The sequence below is a fragment of the Geotrypetes seraphini genome, chromosome 4, assembly GCF_902459505.1.
Source record: "Geotrypetes seraphini chromosome 4, aGeoSer1.1, whole genome shotgun sequence".
NCBI classification, from domain to species: domain Eukaryota; kingdom Metazoa; phylum Chordata; class Amphibia; order Gymnophiona; family Dermophiidae; genus Geotrypetes; species Geotrypetes seraphini.
The window spans coordinates 35,955,379-35,976,395 of NC_047087.1; the positions used below are offsets into that span (position 1 = coordinate 35,955,379).

The window sequence follows — 21,017 nt, forward strand, 5'->3', positions numbered from 1 at the left end:
AAGTTACTTTGTGCTACTGAGATAGGGTTACCAGATTTTCCAAATGGAAAATCCAAACTCCTGGCCCTCCCAGTTCTGACTGGCCACACTCTGTTCAACCCCAGGCCTGCTCCAGCTCACCCCCCACACCCGCCCCCTTGACCTACACGAGCAACGAGCGACGTCAGGACAGTATTCGCGCATGCGCTGGTGTGACGCGATGATGTCACCGCGTTCCAGCTGCGCATGCACGAATGCCGTCTCAACATTGGTCGTTGCCAGAAGCTTTCGAAAACCTGGAGAAAGTGCCGGGTTTTGAAAAGCCATCTGGATCCCCGGACATGTCCTCAAAAGGAGAACATGTCCGGGAAAATCCGAACATCTGGTAACCCTACATTGAGATGCTGTATGCAATGTCAGCATTCGAATGGTCCCTCTTCTCTGGTGGTACCTGCAGGAAATAGACTTGTGGCCTGAGTCACCAAAAGGCCCTAATCTAATGTATCTTGCTTGAATGTTAATTCTATGTCTGGTTTTTCTAAGCTACAGGACTGCCACTCACCTGGGTCGCTATATAGAGTCATAAATCGGAGTACTTACCATAGGGAAGGGAAATGCGTTCAATACTCAGTACTGCGTTCAATATTGGTCGCCGTACCTTAAGAAGGATATGGCGACACTCGAGAGAGTCCAAAGAAGAGCAACGAAAATGATAAAGGGCATGGAAAACCTTCCATATGCCGAGAGGCTGGAGAAACTGGGGCTCTTTTCCCTCGAAAAACGGAGACTTAGAGGGGACATGATAGAAACTTACAAGATCATAAAAGGTATAGATGAGGGTAGAGAGGGACAGATTCTTCAGACTGGCCGGGGAAACAAGAACAAGAGGGCACTCAAGAAAATTGAAGGGAGACAGATTCAGAACGAATGCTAGGAAGTTCTTCTTCACTCAGAGGGTGGTGGATGCCTGGAATGCACTTCCAGAGGAGGTGGTAGAGCAGAGTACGATTTTGGGTTTCAAGAAGGGGTTGGATAGGTTCCTGAAGGAAAAGGGGATTGAGGGATATAGATAGAGGGAGTACTATACAGGACAAAATGTCTTCAGTAGAGGATCACTTGCAGGTCACTGACCTGGGGGGGCCGCCGCGAGAGCGGACTGCTGGGCACGATGGACCTGTGGTCTGACTCGGCAGAGGCGATGCTTATGTTATTATGTTCCTGGATAGATGTGATGACCTATATGTGAGTCATCAGATGGACATTGAAATTAAGGAGGAAAGCAGTGATGCAACCTATATTTTAAATTATTTGTGGCCCGCCTATCTACAAGACTAGGCGGGGACCAATGTAAACATAGAAAATCAACAAATAACAAACAACAAAATATAATAACTGCACACATTAAAAAAAAAAATCATAAAACATCAGAGCATCTTTACATAATCATAAAATACATCTTCAAAAAGAAGGTTCAAAGCTGGTACCAACCACAGCCTACACAGCTGGTGCCCAAATCAAGTGCAAATAATACAGTTTTTACCTCTTTTCTAAATTGACCAAGCATGGTCAATTGACGCATAGAAACCGACAAGGCATTCCACAGAACCGGGCATCTAATCGACAACATGGAATTCCTATTGCCAGCAAGGTTCACGGTTACTAAGGATGGAATTTGCAATCTCAAACTGTCAGCAGACCGCAACTCACGGGTAGGAGAGCACCATCGATAAAGTGAGCGAACAGCTATAGGACAATTGCTTTGAAGCACCTTGAACATCAAACACACGATCTTAAATTCTACCCAAGTCTCAATAGGCAACCAATGAAGCCTGCGCAATATCGGGGTGATATGGTAAAATTTGGACGCATGAATAATAAGGCAAGCAGCAGCATTCTGTGCCATCTGCAAAGCATGCAAAATACATTTAGGCGACACTACGTAAATAGAGTTGTGGGGGATGCAATCTATAGATGAGAATATATGGTAGAGATGGCTCACCTTGCTGAGAGTAGCTACTGGAGGAGACAGTGATGTCACTGAGATTATGAAGGAAGGAGCCGAGGAGGTAAAATTTGGGGCTTAGGTTGAGTTCAAAATGGTTGATTGCCCATTCTATATTAGGTTAGATTTGGCTTATCAAAATGATTGAGTCGCAAGATCAGGTCTTAACTCCCTGCAGCCGCTTCTACTAGGCTCGTGTCGATGCGTAAGAAACTTTTCAGCACTGCTCTTCTGACTTTATAGAATTCCGTACCTGCAGACTTCGGAGGTGAACGAGATTATTTTAGGTGTCATAAATCGCTGAAAACACGGGCCCTCTTTTACTAAGGTGAGCTAAGTGTTTTAGCACGCATTTAGCGCGCGCTAAATCAATGCATGCGCTAACCGCTAACGTGTCCATAGGATAACATGCACACGTTAGCATTTAGCGCATGATTAGCATGCGCTAATATTTACCGCTGTGTATTTGTGGTTACTGTCTCAGTGTTTTGAGTATGTCCCAATAACACCTTAATATTAATTATTAGCCAGTTCTCATGTGCAACATGTTATACAAAATGGCTAACACAGAAATACTAGGTAATTATATGCAGAGATTTGTTTCTACCTAGTATTCACACCACGGAAGACAGCTGGCTAACTCCCGCAGTCAGCGGCAAAACCAGAAATTCAATGCAGATATATCTGGCTGCTGAATGTAGCCGACCAGTCATTGAATATTGGCAGTGATCGGCTATGTAATGTGACCTAGTATTCAGCAGGAGATATCATCTATCGCCAACTGAATATAGGCGGATAGCCAATTATGTGCTATTTGGTCTGCCAGAAGACGTTCCTGGCTAGTCACATAGGGGCTGAGTCTAAATTGGCTGGCACCTAGAAAAATGGTGCTGGCCGCGTTTCAATCACACTTATCCCCCTCTTTTACTAAGGCGCGCTAGCCAAGTTAGCACGCGCTAAACGCTAGCATGTCCATAGACTATAATGGATGCATTAGCGTTTAGCGTGTGCTAAAACGGCTAGAGCGCCTTAGTAAAAGGACCCCTTAGTTAGTTAGTTACGTGCCATCTAGCAGCTTGATGAATTACAGATCTAAAACGAGAACGGTTTTGTGCTGGTCCAGAAAGGTCATCCAGTGTCTTCCCCCCCATGGTTGTTCTCAACATGTCCAGCCATCTGATTGCAGGTCGCCCTCTTCACCTGGTTCCTTTGATCTTCCCAAGCATAATGTCCTTCTCCAATGATCTTTCTCTTTGGATAGTGCGACTACAATAGTACAGTCGTAACTTCATCATTTGGGCTTCGGGTGACGTAGCCGGATTGATCTCTTCCAGAATCGATTTGTTGCTTCATCTGGCGGTCCACGGCACGCAGAAAACCCTTCTCCGGCACCAAAGCCGAATTGCACTTAGACACTGTTTGCAAAACTTAGGGGCCTGAAATGTAGGCCAGGGTTTTAAAGTAGCGCCTAAGTCATACTACGCCCATAGAAACGCCCACTTAGGCGTTAGGCGCCGCTATGCGCCATGCGATAGGCACCTATCTTTTATATAATCAGAGAGGCGCCTATTGACCCATTAAGTTTTTTCCCCAATTTTTGAGGCTGTTAAAGGTATTTTGCCAATTAACCCCCCCCCTCCTTATACAAAACCGCAAAAGCAGTTTTTAGCACCAGCCGGCGCAATGAATGCTGGGTGCCGCTCTGACGTCGGAGCAGCACACAGCATTCAGCATGCCGGCCAGCGCTAAAAACCACTTTTGCAGTATTGTAAAAGGGGGAGGGGTAGGTTGGATGCCTAAGAGGTGATTAACGTTAGGCGCCCTTTATAGAATCAGTCCCATAATACTGAATAGTGGCCAGTTTGTCTCTAATGATTGCAAGAACGTGTTTACCTTGTTTCATGCCTCTGCTGACTCTTCCCGAAAACACGTCCTCGACCGTTACAGGCCTATTATCATTCACGTCTTTTACTATTATCTGGATGAAGATAGGGCCAAAAAGTGTCTCTCCGGCTTCATTTTTTGCAGTCACCTGGTTTATAACAGATTGTGTTATGACAGCTTATGGCACATACATTTACACAAAGAATGGAGATGATAATTGGAGAGTTTAGCCCTCTCCTGTAACCAGGGCCGGATTTAGATGAAAAGAGGCCCTAGGCTATTCCACTTATGAGGCCCTTTCACCTCCCATTTTTAAGTTTGTAAATTACATGAGAGATAATAAAATACATCATTACTGTGATATATATCAAAATGTTAAATGAAACATGTTGTTATTGGTACTAACCTTTATAAAAAATTGTGACACGGATCTTGAGGCCCTAGGCTGAAGCCTAGTTAGCCTATAGGAAAATCCAGCCCTGCCTGTAACTATGGCATGGATACTTCTATTTATTTTAATCCTGATTCACTTTTCAAATGCCACACCAATATCAGCAAATTATTACTATTATTAGTTAATCTACGATCTGATTCAGCTTGTCGGTGTTATGTTATTAACATCTCAGTTAAGTTTTCTACTATGTTCCTGAAGGAGTTAAAAAGAATTGCATGTCTTTGGTTTCTGCTGAGAATTTTTCCATATTAGTCACTTGCTGGAACACATCTGCTACAGAAATGCTGTCACAAAGCAAGCTGATCTTGAGATAGGGAAAGGGATTGGGACTTGTATACTGCCTTTTTGTTGTTATCCAACCACACTCAAAGCAGTTTACATACAAGTACTTCAAGCATTTTCTCTGTCTATCCTGAGGCTCACAATCTATCTTATGTACCTGGGGCAGTGGAGAATTAAATGACTTGCCCAGGGTCACAGGGAGCAGCATGGGGTTTGAATAGGGTTGCCAGATTTTCCAATCGGAAAATCCAGACCCCTAGAGAGTGTGGCACAGTGCTTAAAGCTACAGCCTCAGCACCCTGAGGCTGCGGATTCAAACCCACGCTGCTCCTTGTGACCCTGGGCAAGTCACTTTGCCCCAGGTACATTAGATAGATTGTAATCCCATCAGGACAGACAGGGAAAATGCATGAGTACCTGAATAAATTCATGTAAACCAGTGGTCTCAAACTCGCGGCCCGGGGGCCACATGCGGCCCTCCAGGTACTATTTTGAAGCCCTCAGTATGTTTATCATAATCACAAAAGTAAAATAAAACCGTTTCTTGACCATATGTCTTTAGCTATAAATGACAATATTATTATTAAGACTTGGCCAAAAGGAAAGATTTATAAACTATAAAGAGTTTTACCCCATGCAAAATTGTCATTTCTTTAATAAGACATTAACTATTTTTTTCTGCGGCCCTCCAAGTACCTACAAATCCAAAATGTGGTGCTGAAAAGGGTTTGAGTTTGAGACCACTGATGTAAACCATTCTAAGCCTCCCTGGGAGAACAGTATAGAAAACTGAATACATAAAGAGTGAGAAAAGTTTCAGCCCCTGATAACCAGAGCTGGTATTGTGACATCATAATGCCTCATTCCACCAATGCCTACGAGCCAACCTCATCAGTGATTTCACAATGGCTTGATTGTCCTATACTTAGTTCACTTTTACTACATTTTGATTTCTAGAGTGGTGCAGTGGTTAAAGCTACAGCCTCAGCACCCTGAGATTGTGGGTTCAAACCCACGCTGCTCCTTGTGACCTTGGGCAAGTCACTTAATACCCCCATTGCCCCAGGTACATTAGATAGATTGTGAGCTCGCTGGGACAGACAGGGAAAATGCTTGAGTACCTGAATAAATTCATGTATACTGTTCTGAGCTCCCTTGGGAGAACAATATAGAAAATTGAATTAAAAAAAAAAAAAATAGACCCGCCCACCCAGTTCCACCCATCCCTGCCCTGTCCTCAAAAGGAGGACATGTCCTGGAAAATCTGGACATCTTGTAACCCTAGGTTTGAACCCAAAACCTCAGGGTGTTGAGGTTGTAGCTCTAAGCACTGCATCATGTACCTGAGAGTGGTTCTCTTCTGTCATTACACTTAAATTGTGGTAGTGTCTCCCTGGAGAGATTTGTTGTAAGAGATTATAATTCTTGGGAAAGGTAATGAAAGATATACGTTACTAAACTGAGGTAAAATACTGTGAAAATTTTTTTTTAAAAACCCCAAAACAAAACATGTTATTTACAAATCTGTTGTCCCAATAGCAATATTTTCCATGGTGACAACTACTTACGTCATCAGTACACAGGCGGCCCCAGCGAGAAGGCCGCGAAGCAGCCTGTGAGTGCTGCTGGCCTTTCACTCCTCTTTGGCCAGGCATTTATGGTCGCGGTCGGCGGGGATCAGTTGGGAGGGAAGGGTGGAGGGTCAGCAGGGGTTCGGTGGCTCAGCTGAGCAGCGGGGGGGAAGCGCGGCGGCCTACGACTTGGGGCTTATTTTCAGGAGTAGGGCTTATATTATGACCTACCCCCAAAATCATATTATTTTTGGGGTAGGTCTTATTTTCGGGGAAACACGGTAGCAGTTATACACTGCTTACAGTTAGATGTGACATTTACTCTAGCCTTTGAGCTAGCATAAGTGTTTGTGCCTGAACTTAGGCGTACAACTGTGGACTTACACTACTATTCTATAATGGCAATTGTGTTTGGTTTTTTTTATCATATCTTCCCCAGAGCTCGTCCGATTCTTATGAAATTTAGTGTGTTGTGTTCTGAAGTTGATGTAAAATGTTGTCAACATTTCCAACCGCACCACAACACTACCTTGAGAAAATGGATTGTTGCTATGGGATACACGCCGACGCAGACAACAGTTTGTAAACAGTCTCTGTATCAAAGTGGTTTTCACTGCAGAAGACCAAATTCTGACAAAGAACTTGGGGCTGCTAAAAAGTTGCAGGCAGTCAGCAATTGTTGAAAAAGTTCCCACAGAAGGGTTGGAACAAAAACGGCCATGATGTGCTGCTACGCAAGATCCGCGCAACGGGAACCGTGGATCGTAAGCCAGGCAGCGGACAACCGTGCTCGATTCGAACACAAGAGCACATTGACATTGTACGCGCTCTTGTACTGAGCCGCAAACACACTGACCAACTCGCCAAATAGCAAGAGAAGCAGGAATAAGTCAGCCAACTGTGGTTAGGATAATTCATGACGATCTGAAATTAAAGTGTCTTAAAAAGAGTTAACCTTACACAACAAAGACACACGCCTGATATGGTGCAAGCAACTTTTGACCAAGTACCTGGAGCACAGTATTAGCTTCATCTGGTTTACAGATGAAAAGATATTTACACGATTAACACACAGAATGACTGTAAGTGCCTTCAACAACACTGAAGCATGAGGTTAATGACAATCACCTACTATGGACCCGCCTGACCTTCAGCCAATCAGTTATGGTCTCGGTCACAATCTCAAAACTTAGATTCACAGATCTGTTCTTCATCGATCCTGAGGTTAAAATCAATTGCGCATACTATCGGGACATCCTCTTGACGCAGAAGCTGTTGCCAGTGATCCATCGCATGTTGGGAGACTACTTTATCTTCCAACAGGACAATGCCCTAGCACATCAGGCAAAGGACACCGTAGAACTGCTTCATCTGGAGACCCCAGACTTAACTGGTCCAGACCTCTGGCCTGCAAATTCACCAGACCTAAATTCAGTTGATTACTGGATCTGGGGGCTGATACAGGAACGCGTCTACCAGATAGCACCTAGGCGCTCTTTAGGTTCAAACAATTTTTATTGATGCAAATACGGCAAATACAAAACCAGCGCACCCCAAAGATGCACAGTACAAATAATAATGCATCATATACAATAATAGAACAAGCATATACAATAAAAGAGTAACATCAACCAAACTCCCTCCCCTTCATTCTCTACATAGGGCAAGTGAGATTAATGAGGGTGGAAAGGTACTCCAAAGCCCTGTACTCTTATGAACCCCAAAAATGTCACACCACCCCTTTCCCCCACTTGAGCCACTTATCCTATCTTTGACTAATTGCCAGAACCTTCAATACACCCCATTTCCCCTCCTCAAACCCCGATCTCCTTCCCCCCTTGATACTCTCCACCCCGCCCCACTAGTACTCACCATTACTCTCCCAACCCAACTAACTAACAAATTAGGACACCCATCTTAAAACCGCACTGCGACCCTTAGGATGTAAGACTTGCAGATAAGGCTCCCATATATTCAAAAACAACATCTTTCGTTTCCTAGATCCTCCGGCATCTCGCGCCTCCCAATCACACCTAATGGCGCTAAAGTAGACATAAATATTTATACCTTGGTTTTCTTAGATATACACCACATATACAATGTATTAATAATTATACCGCAATCTTATCACACTTTATATTGAGCTATATGTTAGCAACTTCACAAACAGTTTCTAAGTAGCTAAGTAGCTTCATTAATTTTATGGATATTAAAAGAAAATATGGTTAAAGAATATGGAAGACAAAAAATAAAAAGCAGTGAAGTTAATCGCTATTATTGGAAAATAAAAAAGAAATTTCCATAAAAGATTGGACCGACGAAGACTTTAGCAGCCAGTAGTATGCAATGCCTGCCTGCACTCTGAAGGACTATACAAAAATCTATTATATATGTTGCCACTGTATGTGAAGTGGCTAGCATATAGCTCAATATAAAGTGTGATAAGATTGCGGTATAATTATTAGTACGTTCAAGATGTGGTGTATAACTGAGTACTAATTTAGTGGCATCAAAATTTGATGGTTTTCTTAGAAATATGACGGCAGATAAAGGCCAAATGACCCATCTAGTCTGCCCATCCGCAGTAACCATTATCTCTTTCTCTCTCCGAGAGATCCCATGTGCCTATCCCAGGCCCTTTTGAATTCAGACACAATCTCTGTCTCCACCACCTCTTCCGGGAGACTGTTCTATGCATCTACCACCCTTTCCGTAAAAAAATATTTCCTCAGATTACTCCAGAGCCTATCACTTCTTAACTTCATCCTATGCCCTCATTGCAGAGTTTCCTTTCAAATGAAAGAGAGTCCTAGAAACATAGCATAAATGCCGGCGCCTAAGTCCAAAACAGGTGCCTACATAGAAAAATACACCCAAGATCCACCCCTAACCACATCTACTTTCTGATACGCGTCTTGGCGCCTACTGAGTTAGGCATCTCCAGCCAATTAATTTTAATTTAAGTCAGTTATGAGGCGTTAGTTACTTGTTTTTGGTATCAACTAAGCTTTTTAAATAATTAAAGTTAGATGCCCATATCGGCTAGGTGCTCTGAACTAGGCGCCGGACTTTAGGTGTCTTTTGTAGAATCAGGGCCTTATTGTGGACTAATTCTGTAAAACGGCTTCTTTAATAAACTAAACTTTTTAAATATGAGAATATTTTAAATATGGTACAATCTCCTTCTGTGGTCAGAGAATTTGGGTACACCCTGAAGTGATAAAACCAATACAGGAGAGACGAAGAGAATTCCTAGTTATGGGAGAAGAAACAAGAGGTGCTACCTTTCTGTTTGTCCTTTGTTTTGAGCATGCGTGGATTGCATCTACAGCCAACCATAGCGATCAGATAATTTGCATGAGAACTCTAGAGAATCAGTCGCCCGGCAGAACTTGGCCACGAATCGCCCAAGAACAATCCAGACCGATGAGTTTAGTGAATCTAGGCCTCTGTTCTTTTGAATTGTTCCATGATGGAATTCCTAATTGGTAGTTAGCACTGTGTTACTTGTACAAGTCTTAAACTTGTAATGACTTGTTAAATAAATAAAAATAAAGTTTAAAAAAATTGAGAATATTAATTGGGATTTATTAACTACCTCTTCCTGAAGAGATTCACTCAGAGTGGTTTATGATACACTAAATAGTAGGTACTCATAAGCATTTTTCCTGGGTCAATGGAATATTAAATGACTTGCCCAGGGTCACATGGAGTAGCACTGAGATTGAACCCACAACCTCAGGACGCTGAGGCGGCAGCGCTAACCACTAGGCCAATCATCCACTCCCATCGCATCAACGCCAAGAAGGGGGCGATTCATAAAAGCAACATCTAAAAGAAATTCACCTGAAGTCTGTAGACAGCCTGTTGTTCACGGTCAAAAGGATTAGTGGCATATAGCATATTGGACGCTGCATCAATTCCAAATATCCCTCCATCATTCCCTGTCAACTCAAGATTGTACTGGCCTTCAGTGGCAACATTTATCTGAAAGTAAATTTACCCTTAGGTTAATTCAACAGTTATTTAGCATAATGCAAACAAGAAAGGCAGTAAAGCAAACATGTTCATAGACATACACACTAGCAGTTATAAATATGGTACACAATCTCTTCTTCTGCAGGTGTACTTAAGCAGAATGTTACCTGGTTACTGGTGAATAGAGAATATGACATTTCTCTGATTCTTTCTCACGGCAACAGCCATATTATGTAGCAGATGTGCCCAGGGTGGTTCTTCCATGTTAATGTGTATGGGAAGAACGCTAGTGCATCTTTCGCACACTGAGTTTCTGTGCTTTAGTACTTTTCAAAGGCATTGCAAAAAGTAAAACAATACAGTACTCCCCCAAAATTTGCGGGGTTCCATTCCAGGAACCCCTGAGAATTTTAATAAACCGCAAATGCGGTTTTTCGCCTGTCAAAAAGCAGGGGAGGCAGGAGAGGGCGGCTGGAGAGGCAGGAGAGGGCAGCTGGAGCGCCGGCAGGTGACGAAAATCACTCGCAGTCTGCTCCGACCGCCTCTTCCTGTAGTAAAGTCAGGCTACACCAATCAGGAGCTGCTTTGACATGCAGCTCCTGATTGGTGTAGCCCGACTTTATTACAGGAAGAGGTGGTTGGAGCAGACTGCGAATGAGCGAATCCATGATTCACGAACTGCGAATGAGCAGGGGAACACTGTATTTCACGTGCATACAGGTTATATCATCCTAATTTTTAAAAAAAGCACAGAAAATTTTGTGTACAAAATTGGGTGTGTACCCAATTTGGGCGTGCAATTTAATTGAATAACAAGCTAATAAGCGCCAAGAATAGACACTTGAACAAGCAATTATTATCACTAATTAGAATTAATTGCAAGTTGTGTGCATAACTGTAGGCACGGGATCTACATTTAAATTTTATGCATGAGTCTAAAAAGGGGACACGGAAATGGGCAAGTCATGGGCGGATTGGGTGTGTTCCGTTAAGTTATGTGCCGCCATGTCTTTTAGGCAGCCTTTCAGCCCTCAGTGGCTTGTTTCAGATTTCATAGAGAACCTCAGTGGAAATTGGCAAAGTCTTTTTTTTTATCATCCGACCACTATTTATTCTAAGTCCACAAATCCCACTGCAGACCCAAGGTTTGAAATGGGTCTGTGAATTCCAGTTAGCTGCAATTCCATATGTCATCAGAACCAGGGAATTCAGTTTGATTTGAGTTATTTTCTCAAGCATCACCACAAGTTGGTTTTGTCCAAGTCTCACCTAGAGAGACAGCGGCTTAGAAAGGGCAAACCACACCCTGCTGAGAAAATATAACAGATAAAACCTCGCCAGGTCCTCTTTCCACTGCACCCTGAGCTGTTTCTCAAAATAACATCGTCGGCCAGTTTTAATTAGTTTTCCATTAGCACTGGAGTGGGAAGAATTTCATCTAGGTGAATGTACTACAAGTCATGTGAAATAATATATATACCTTGGTTAGATACCATGGAAATGAGCCATCGTAATTCTCTGGAACCTCTACAAATTGCTCCGTGCTGGTGGGGTGAAGTATTGACAGCAATATGGAAATCTGTATCGGAAGAAAAAAAAAATTCTCTTAGTGGTATTCCTTAGAAGAAAGTACGGTAATCGCAGTTTTAAAATAAGAGTAGATGGGTATTTCAACACTTTGAATTGATGCTTTTGAAATGGCTTTTTTTTAAATTTTTTTTTTAATGTTGAAACATTTTATTGAATAAATCAATCAAATATACAATTATACAATATATGCTCATTACAATTAAATTCAAAGCTCAGATATTACATAAATAATTTTATCATTTCTCCAAAATATATTTTATATATTACCTATTCATAATACCATATATACCCCCTATACCTTCCCCCCATTTTAATTTTATAAGAATATATGCTGCTACTACTACTACTTATGATTTTTAAAGCACTGTTAGATGTACGCAGCACTGTATATTAACCATGTAAAAAGCAATCCCTGCTCAATAGAGCTTACAATCTGATTAAAACAAACAGGACATATAGGGGCTAGGGAATTTCTCACAGAGGGAATGATAAAACAGATATGGGTACTTTATAAGAGAGTGGGAGTGAGGAGTTAAAAGCAGCCTCGAAAAAGAGGGCTTTTAGTCTAGATTTGAATATTTCCAGAGACGGAGCTTGACGTACTAAACTTAACCTTATATACCGGGTCTTCAACCAAAGGAAGCTCGACGCGGTTAACAATAAATTAAAAAAATAAAGTAAACTGAAATACAACAGAGTTAGGGATCCTTTTACTAAGGTGCGCTGGCGTTTTTAGCGCACGCATAAGATTAGCGCGCATTATAGCGCGCGTTAGCCAAAAAATTACCGCCTGCATAAAAGGAGGTGGTAGCGGCTAGTGCACGTGGTATTGTAGCGCGCGCTATCCTGCGCATTAAGTCCCTAACGCACCTTTGTAAAAGGAGCCCTAAATTTTTAAAATGTTTAGCGAATAAAAAAGTTTTTAGAAGTGTACAGAAGAGTTGGAAGGAACTGGAACACCTCAAAATTAGGGGAAGTTCATTCCATAATTGGGGAAATTTAAACGCCAGAGAGCTGCTAAAATTCTTAACTCCGTGAATTCCTTTCCTAGAAGGACGAGAAAATTCAAATCGATGAATGCCTCTCACATATAAAAATCTATAAACATTCCATAGCAGGTGGACTCAAGCAGGCTGTTCCAGGCATAAGGTGCAGCAAGATAGAAGGGGCAGAGTCTGGAGATGGCAGGAGAGGAGAAGGGTACACATAAGAGAGACTCGCCCATGAACAGAGGGCAAGTTAAGAGAGGAGAGATACCGAACAGCTGCAGAGTAAATGTACAGGTAAGTCAATAACAGGAGTTTGTGGATAGGGAGACAATGAAGTGACTTGAGGAGAGGGGTAATGTGAGCGACAGTGGCAGAATACTGCGTGCCTGTTTTTTAAGAGCAGATTTCAAACCGTACACACTGGGGCAAAAAAACATCAGGTTCAAATAACCCCCAGATTTATGATATTCTTAGTTCACTACCCAGGAGCATTGGTTTGCAAAGTTGTGGCCCAATGCTCCAAGGCTTGGAAAGCAGGGACCTCCCCCAGCTTAGGGCCTTCTCCAGGTAATGCCCTGTCCACCCCCATTCCCCTTTCTCCACCCATCAGATGGTCCAAGCTTCCCATCCCCCACTTCTCAAAGGGCTACTTTGTTATCATTGGTGGTCCAGGTTGTGTGTGTGTGTGGGGGGGGGGGGGGGGGAGTGATCTTTGGCCAGGAGCAATGCCCAGTTTTTCCTGTCCAGTCTGGCATGAGTCACAAAATTCCCCCCCCCCAAACAAAACTCTGGCAAGACTACTGCTAAGGGATCATATTTCCTTATACAGAAATATGATCCCTAGCATCACATTCGCTTATCCCAATGCCCTCTTTCTGTACAGATCTCCTCCTCCCAATATGCTCTCTTCCCCTACTGTACGCACTTCCCTAATTCCATTCCAGTCAGTCTCAATTCCACCCGCCTCTCCAATCTGTTCCAACTTGTCTGGATAATATGGGTACAGGCACTGAATATTGGCAGTACCCGGGCAACTTCCAGCAACTGCTGAATACCTGGATATTTGACACTAGTATATGGGTACAGTCCGACCCTGAATATCCATGTATTAAAATATCTGTACCTTTACTGTGCTGCATTTGTGTATGCGTTCTCTGTGCCATGCTCAATAAAAATGTATTTAAAAAAATATATATCTGTGATAGCCGGCATTAAAAAAAAATACATTGACAAGTACAAGTTGAACCTTACCCCCAATATTTTTAAAAACATTTTGCTGTCCTTGTACAATCAATCCAATCATTCTTTCCAGACTGGACTATTGTAATTCCATCTATCCAATAAAAATCTTCAAAGACTTCAGCGGATCCAGAACACTGCGGCTAGGTTGATCTTCGCAAAAAGCAAATTTGACTATGTTTCCCTGCTTCTTTCAAAACTTCACTGGCTTCCGGTGATTTCTAGGATTCACTTTAAATGTACCTGCCTAATATTCAAGATCCTACAAGGCATTCTTCCTCCCCTAATCCCACTATCCTGGAATTCTTCGAGCCCTGACACTACCAGATCCGCCCACAAACTTAAACTATCTTTCCCCTCGTTAAAAGGCATCATGTATGCAGGTAAAGTAGAGAAATCCCTTTTCTTCAAATTCACTGAGCTTTGGAATAACCTCCCTGCCCCGCTGCGAAACCTAGGCTCATTCCAATTATTCCGAAAGCATCTGAAAACCTGGCTTTTCTCCAAAACATAAAGCTATCTATTTAAAATGTAAAGCTAGCTATCCTCTTCATAACCCCTAATTTCATATTATGTCCTTCCCTCATTTATTGAATTACCTGTAAACCGTGCCGAGCTCTATCTTTATGGAGAGAATGCGGTATACAAACTTAAGGTTTAGTTTAGTTTAGTTTAATAAAAGATATTGATTTTGCTATGGAAGGGGTGGAGATATAGGCGATATTAACAGCAACTGCAACTAAGATAAGTGATATGGTTTGAATTATACCGTTAATGAAAGTTAACTTAAATTTAAATTAATAAAAGTATTTGATAAAAATCGGCAAAAAATTTTACTAAGGACCTATGAAGATGTGTGCCAGTGTGAGTAAAGTTACCACTACTACTACTTCTACTATTTATTATTTCTTAAGCGCTGTAGATTTTAACATACAATAGATGGTCCCTGCTCAGAAGAGCTTACAATCTAATTTAGACAGGACATTTTGGGGTTGGTGAGGTTATAGTGGGTCTAGGTATCTGACAGCAGTGAGTGGGAGTTAGGAGTTGGAAACAGATTCAAAAAAATGGGCTTTTAGCTTGGATTTGAACGCTACTAGGGATGGAGCACGACGTATTGATTCAGGCAGCCTGTTCCAGGCATACGATGCCGCAAGAAAGAAGGGACAGAGTCTGGAATTGGCAGTGGAAGAGAAGGGTACAGATAAGAGGGGCTTGCCCGACGAACGGAGATCACGGGGAGGAGCATAGAGGGAGATCAGTGAAGAGAGATATTGGGGGGAGGGGGGCTTCAGAGTGAACGTACTTGTAAGTCAACAAGAGGAATTTAAACTGTATTTGGGGATGGACGGGGAGCCAATGAAGCGACTTGAGGAGAGGGGTAATGTGAGAATAACGGCTCTCATGGAATATGCGTCCAAAGAAAACCGAATCATTATGCTTGCAGAAAATGTTCATTTTATGAAGTACAGTGAGTGGTTGTGTGGTATAGTGTGTAACAACTAATATTGAAAGAACAAACTGTAGCCAAAGAGGTGTTGACATGGAAGAAATAGGAGCATATCTGAACTCAAGGATGAGATACTTACTTGAAAAATTGTAGAGTAGGCAGTCAGGAGCTGGGCAGGACACATCTTTCTGTATATATCAAATTAAAAACCAAAAAGATAAATGTAGGTTTGCAGTAATAAACGGGACATATTTTGAAGACGGCCATTCTTTATATAGAGCAGTGGTCTCAAACTCAAACCCTTTGCGGGGCCACATTTTGGATTTGTAGGGACTTGGAGGGCCTCAGAAAAAAATAGTTAATGTCTTATTAAAGAAATGACAATTTTGCATGAGGTAAAACTCTTTATAGTTTATATAAATCTTTCCTTTTGGCTAAGGGCTCCTTTTACTAAGGTGCGCTAGCGTTAGTAACAAAATTACCGCACCCTAAACCGCATGGTATGTTTCTGGAATAACGCCAGCTCAATGTTGGCGTTAAGGTCTAGCGCGCGTGGCACTTTAGCGTATGCTATTCCGCGCGTTAAGGCCCTAACGCACCTTAGTAAAAGGAGCCCTAAGACTTAATAATATTGTCATTTATAGCTAACCAGACATGTGATCAAGAAACTGTTTTATTTTACTTTTGTGATTATGATAAACAAACCGAGGGCCTCAAAATAGTACTTGGTGGGCCACATGTGGCCCCCGGGCCGCGAGTTTGAGACCACTGAGATAGAGAGCGCTAAGAAGATGAATTGTCTTACAAGGAAAATAAAATGTAAAAACCAGGTAAAAGTAGCACAGCAAGATTACATCAGAAATAAAAAAGAAAATGCAGGTTATGATATGAATTTTAGTATTGATTCTGGCTGTAAATAATCCAGGAAATCCATTTCAACAGGGCAAGTTGTATTTGAGCAGTTGTTTTGGTTTAGAAGTGGACAATTTTGCATAGTCTGCTTTGAATATGAACTCAGCAATTTGTTCGCATGTGTTAGTCTTGGGTGTGTAGGTTTCCCCTTCACACGTATGAAGTGGATTTTGCAAAATATTTTGCTTCACATATTGAAAACTTACATGCATAAGTTTACATTTGCTAAATTTTATGCAAAGTCAAAGTTAGTGAAGCTGCTGTAATGGGAATTCATGCAAACCAGTTCATTAGCTCTGCAGCATTAAAATAAGTTCTGAAAGGACTTCACGAGCTACTTTTTTTCTCAGGAAGGATAACTCTACCTCAGTGATGTGTCCATTTGTCTGCACGCTTCACACTTCTGTTGTTCCCAGAAAAAAATTACATGCTTTTAAGTTTTCTACGGGGCTTAATTTCAAGTGATTCTCATTAGAAAGCTTTTGCATCACTACCAGAACAAAAGAAGTTATCCTGCCACTGTATCGAGCAATGGTGCGCCCACATCTGGAATACTGCGTCCAATACTGGTCACCATACCTCAAGAAGGACATGGCAATACTCGAGAGGGTTCAGAGGAGGGCAACGAGGATGATAAAGGGTATGGAGAACCTTTCATATGCCGAACGGTTAGACAGGCTGGGGCTCTTTACCCTGGAGAAGCGGAGACTGAGAGGGGACATGATAGAAACTTATAAAATCATGAAAGGCATAGAGAAGGTGGAGAGGGACAGATTCTTTAGACTAGCAGGGACAACTAAAACAAGAGGTCATTCAGAAAAACTGAGAGGAGACAGATTCATAACGAATGCAAGGAAGTTCTTCTTCACTCAGAGGGTGGTGGACACCTGGAACGCGCTTCCCGGAGAGGTGATAGGACAGAGTACAATTATGGGGTTCAAAAAGGGACTGGATGACTTCCTGGAAGCGAAAGGGATAACAGGGTACAAATAGAGATTTACCTTACAGGACATTGAGCGAACAGGGTATGGGTATTTTAAGTTAGGTAGGGAACACTTTCAGGTCATGGACCTGGGGGGCCGCCGCGGGAGCGGACTGCCGGGCACGATGGACCCCTGGTCTGACCCGGCAGAGGCAACGCTTATGTTCTTATGTTCTTATGTTCTTATGCATGGAAAATCGCAATTCTGGAGCACTTTGGTGCTTTAGTCCCTATGTTTGAAGAGGGCTGCTGCTGTTTCACCCCTTCATTAGATCATTTGGTTCAAAGTAGTGTAAGATCACCCTGTAAAAGAGCTTACAGTCGAATCTCAGGAACAGAGAGTTTAAGTAGCTGGCTGAAGGTCACATAGAGGGTAATAACAGAGCAAAGGTTTCCACGTTGGCTGCTATTGCTGTAACAATTACTGTCTCAGTTCTTAATATATTTTACTACTATGCAATACGACAGGGTGCTGAAAAGTTCTCAGCCCAACCAAGAAGAGAATGACATGGATATGGTTCAATCAGTGATCTGAAACAATGTCAAAACGTAGAATTTCATTTCTGCAAATTGACACTTAATGAAATAAGATAGCACTCTTTTCAGCTAACGTAGCAAAATAATGCTCGGAATTTAGAAAGTTGGTTGGTTGTGCTTAGAACTTTTCAGCACCCCCTTGTATGTAATAAAAGTGAGCCAAGTATAGGACAATCAAGCCATTGTGACATCACTGATGAGGTTGGCTCTTATTGGTGGAATGAGGCATTATGACATCACAATCTCAGTTCTGGTTACCAGAGACTGAAATTCTTCAAACTACAAGGGTGTGCTGAAAAGTTCTCAGCCCAACCAAGAAGAGAATGACGTGGATATGGTTCAATCAATGATCTGAAACAATGTCAAAACATAAAATTTTGTTTCTGCAAATTGGCAGCTAACAAAAGAACACTCTTTTCAGCTACAATGGCAAAATAGCGCTCAGAATTTAGGAAGTTTGTTGGTTGGGCTGTGAACGTTTCAACACCCCCTTGTAGAGAGTTAAAACCTGTACTCATTCCTCGTGCTTGCTCAGGTGATTTGCTTTAATGTACTGTATACCTGCTGTATTTTAATGTTCTTCTAGCCTCAGTTCAGGCAGCTGAAATGAGGAAGAAGTCACATTGTACTGTACTTTGTAAATTAATTCAGTTCAGGAATATACCAGCTTGCACTAGGTCAATCTGTCCTCAGTGTATCATTCATTCAGCCTTATAAACTAAAGTCAAAAAATCCCTCTGCAGGAGAAACTGGGAAAACCACAGTAAATTCTTTTCCATTTGTTTATCTCAACCCACAATCCTTGGTTTTGGTTTGGTTTGGTTTATTTATAAGCCATCTTATACAAGATGAAATACATCAACACATTCATAAATAGACACAAATAACATTTCAATTATTTTACAAAAATAAAAATTGACAACACCAAATTACATAATCAGACTGACATATCAACATTAAACATTGTCAAACAACCCTGCACATCCGAAAAGGATCAGTTCAATGAGCAAACATGTAGTCATAACAAAGCTGTTGAAGTCATACTGTGTACATACCACAGAACAAATGACGTTTTAACAATTTCTTGCTGCTTTTAGTGGAAGATAGTGGGTAGGGGATGGAATTAAGGGGGGTGTAGATAAGATTGAATTAATTCATATGGAAATTAAATTTGAAAGAATGATTTAAATTTGTATGAAATATTATTGTAATTCTTATTGTATTGAATGTATTTTTGCTCAAGGCCCGGCACAGAAAGCAGATTTTCGGGCACCGGCACCAACGCACAGGACATGCTGGTGCCGGTGCCGATGCGGAGGCTACACTGGAAGTAAGAAGAGGGTTCGGGTGGGTTGGGGGATCTCAGGTTGCGGTGGGGGGGGGGTGCCCTATGGCGGCGGGGGGGTGCCGGATCGCGAGGGGGGGAAGGTGCCAGTTCACGGGGGGGGGGGGGGCGCTCGTACAGCGAGGCAAGCTCGGTTTACGAGGCACTAAGTTTGCGAATGTTTTGCTCGTCTTGCAAAACACTCGCAAACCGGTGCACTCGTAAACCGAGGTACCACTGTACGTTTCAATTATGATCTCTCCAATACCTGGAGCAATCCATCGATGTGCCGCAAGGGTCACCGCTTTCCCCATTGCTTTTCAATGTCTACATGTCCTCACTGGGCGTGCAATTAACCCAGCTGGGGGTAAAATTATTCAGTTATGCTGATGACTTTACGATCATCATCCCATTTGCTAACTCTATCTCGGAAACTATTCCCAAGGCATCAGAAGCTATATATTTGATGGAGCATTGGATGACAGACTTCAAGCTCAAACTTAATCCAGAGAAAACAAAATGTTTTGTTGCTTCGCCACATCCGCTTGACACCAAAACACCACTATGCATCAATAAATGTAGTTACCCTATTCAGTCCACCATGAAGATACTGGGTGTAACTCTGGATCAATGCCTAACAATGAAAGACCAGGTGGACTCCTTAATCAGAAAGGGTTTTTTCACTCTCTGGAAACTTAGATCCATTAAATCATCCCAGCTATACGATGGGAGGGAGGGTACTCGGGGAAGGCAGCCAAGAAAAAGATCTGGGGGTATTGATGGATAACACAATGAAGCAGGCGGCACAATGTGCAGCGGCCTCAAAAAAAGCGAACAGAATGTTGGGCATTATCAAAAAAGGTATCACTACCAGAACAAAAGAAGTTATCCTGCCACTGTATCGAGCAATGGTGCGCCCACATCTGGAATACTGCGTCCAATACTGGTCGCCATACCTCAAGAAGGACATGGCAATACTCGAGAGGGTCCAGAGGAGGGCAACGAGGATGATAAAGGATATGGAGAACCTTTCATATGCTGAACGGTTGGACAGGCTGGGGCTCTTTACCCTGGAGAAGCGGAGACTGAGAGGGGACATGATAGAAACTTATAAAACCATGAAAGGCATAGAGAAGGTGGAGAGGGACAGATTCTTTAGACTAGCAGGGACAACTAAAACAAGAGGTCATTCAGAAAAACTGAGAGGAGACAGATTCATAACGAATGCAAGGAGGTTCTTCTTCACTCAGAGGGTGGTGGACACCTGGAACGCGCTTCCCGGAGAGGTGATAGGACAGAGTACAATTCTGGGGTTCAAAAAGGGACTGGATGACTTCCTGGAAGCGAAGGGGATAACAGGGTACAGATAGAGGTTTACCTTACAGGACATTGAGCGAATAGGGTATGGATATTTTAGGTTAGGTAGGGAACACTTTCAGGTCATGGACCTGGGGGGCTGCCGCGGGAGCGGATTGCCGGGCACGATGGACCCCTGGTCTGACCCGGCAGAGGCAACGCTTATGTTCTTATGTTCTTATGATATGTCAGTATTCAGAATCCTGGTACAATCCCTTGTATTAAGTCAACTTGATTACTGTAACATCGCCTATTTAGCAATCTCCCAAAAGAATATGCGACGTTTACAATTAATGCAAAATGCAGCGGTCAGACTAATCTTCGGGCTAAAGAAATTTGATCACGTGACACTTTACTACCGGCAGTTGCACTGGCTGCCCATGGAAGCACGCGTAAAGTTTAAGTTTGCCTGCCTCTGCTTTAAAGTACTATATGGACTAGCCCCTAAATACATAACTGACCTTTTCTCCCTCTCAGCCAACAGACAC

General features: G+C 42.4%; 1 protein-coding gene across 2 annotated transcripts in view; it reads right to left on the bottom strand.

The window, feature by feature from the left end:
• CDH16 (cadherin 16) overlaps positions 1-21,017 on the bottom strand; it is a 168,770-nt gene that overhangs the window by 137,694 nt on the left and 10,059 nt on the right. For both annotated transcript variants that reach the window (XM_033943230.1, XM_033943231.1), the window contains exons 2-5: positions 15,558-15,606; positions 11,631-11,729; positions 10,019-10,159; positions 3,875-4,013 (exon numbers count right to left, since the gene is read on the bottom strand). In XM_033943230.1, the coding sequence (XP_033799121.1) occupies positions 3,875-4,013; positions 10,019-10,159; positions 11,631-11,729; positions 15,558-15,606 (428 nt within the window). The remainder of the gene's footprint in view (positions 1-3,874; positions 4,014-10,018; positions 10,160-11,630; positions 11,730-15,557; positions 15,607-21,017) is intronic.